The 1,429-nt window shown below is 42.5% G+C and overlaps 1 protein-coding gene across 1 annotated transcript; it reads left to right on the top strand.

Annotated features, from left to right (window-relative positions):
• Positions 1 to 445: 445 nt before the first annotated feature.
• Positions 446 to 1,429, top strand: LOC106013419 (the record flags this gene model as incomplete). Its single annotated transcript, XM_013089109.2, is given in 1 exon segment — positions 446 to 1,429. A coding segment is annotated over 1 exon segment (617 nt), but the record flags the coding sequence as incomplete, so codon positions are not given.

Below are 1,429 nucleotides of genomic sequence, written 5' to 3'. Positions count from 1 at the left end.
GCTGTGAGTGTGGGTGCAATTAATGCCTACTGATGACATGTTTCACACCAGACCAGAACACAAAGAACATGTCATTGCAGTCACCTCATTACAGCGGTCGTGCCGTACCTTTTTGCAGTTGTAAAGCCTATATAATCCCTTCACTGGCTTTTACTTTAGAAACAGTATCGCATTTCCCAAAATGACGATAGAATTTAAAACCACTTAAAAGGATGGATAAATCACACTGCCGCGCACGGATGCAAGGGGCTTTGTGCCAGCATCACAGAGTGGTAGAAATTCTTAGCAATTCTAATCGCCGAGAATATATAACGGACAACAAATCCCGAAACACAACTGTTTTCGTCAATGAAAAAATAGTTAGTTAGGTAATATTGCCAACTTTGTAAAAGCTCCGGTATAGCCAACAATATCTCGAATATGTAGCCGTTTTGACGCCAAAGACCTTAGTGCTTGTTAAACCCTAAGTAAAACAGTCGCTCCTTTTTTTTCATCTGCCAAGGAGAGTTCGGAAAACAAATTTGATTGTCTTGAGTGTGAGAAAAAAGAAACACATTGATACAATATAGGCCATTTTGTGGGGGGGGAACAAGCAAGACAGACAGACAGAAACCACTTAGGGAAAGAAAATAAATAGGACTTAAAAGTGGCACCCTCCAACCTCGAGGGGGAAAAGTTGAAGAGCTGATGAGACCAAGTCCAGGAAGTATGCACAGCGGGAAAGTGGCAATCGACAACGCATATTAAATTCCCGTCTCTATCAAACGTCATTTGGGCTCTTCAGTTTATTTTTTAAATAATCTTGGGACAAAATGATTGTCGTTCTTATGTTTTGCATCTTGAATGTGTCTGTAATCACAATGCATGCTCTTTCTACGATGCCTAAACAAGAGATTACTGCTCCACATGAGGACCATAATACGAGACAGATGACCATGCGTCAGCATGTTCCTACAGACACCAAGAGAACTGCTTTTAAATCTGACCCGTTTTCAAAGACAGAAAACTCAGCCCCAATTTGGTACAGCCTGCTAGGGAAATTTTACCACACCCGAGAATGGGAGAGAGAAGTGAACACATTCAAACTTGTAAGAGGGACTGGGTTAGTAGAACAGGGTTCGATTTATTTACCAGAAAGACAACGACGACAGGCTGTTGCTGACAACTTGCCATCAACGAGCAATGATGACATTCACAAAGCTGCTCCAACACTGGCTACCGGAGAGTCGGACTCGGAAACCTCGACAAACCAAAGTAGGGTTGACTTTGAAGAAAACACTTCCCAAACTATAAGGGCTCTCTTTGGAGCAAACACTTCCTTAGACACATCTTCGGCCTCTTGCACCGATTACTGTCTGTCAGTTGAAAATAACGTGTCGTGCCCGTGTGACCCAGTGTGTTTCTTTAGAAACTCTTGTTGCCGTGACAT

The sequence above is a fragment of the Aplysia californica genome, unplaced genomic scaffold (genome assembly GCF_000002075.1).
Source record: "Aplysia californica isolate F4 #8 unplaced genomic scaffold, AplCal3.0 scaffold00876, whole genome shotgun sequence".
Taxonomy (NCBI): Eukaryota; Metazoa; Mollusca; class Gastropoda; order Aplysiida; family Aplysiidae; genus Aplysia; species Aplysia californica.
The sequence above is the reverse complement of the archived record's forward strand: the minus strand, read 5'-3'. Positions and strand labels throughout refer to the sequence as shown.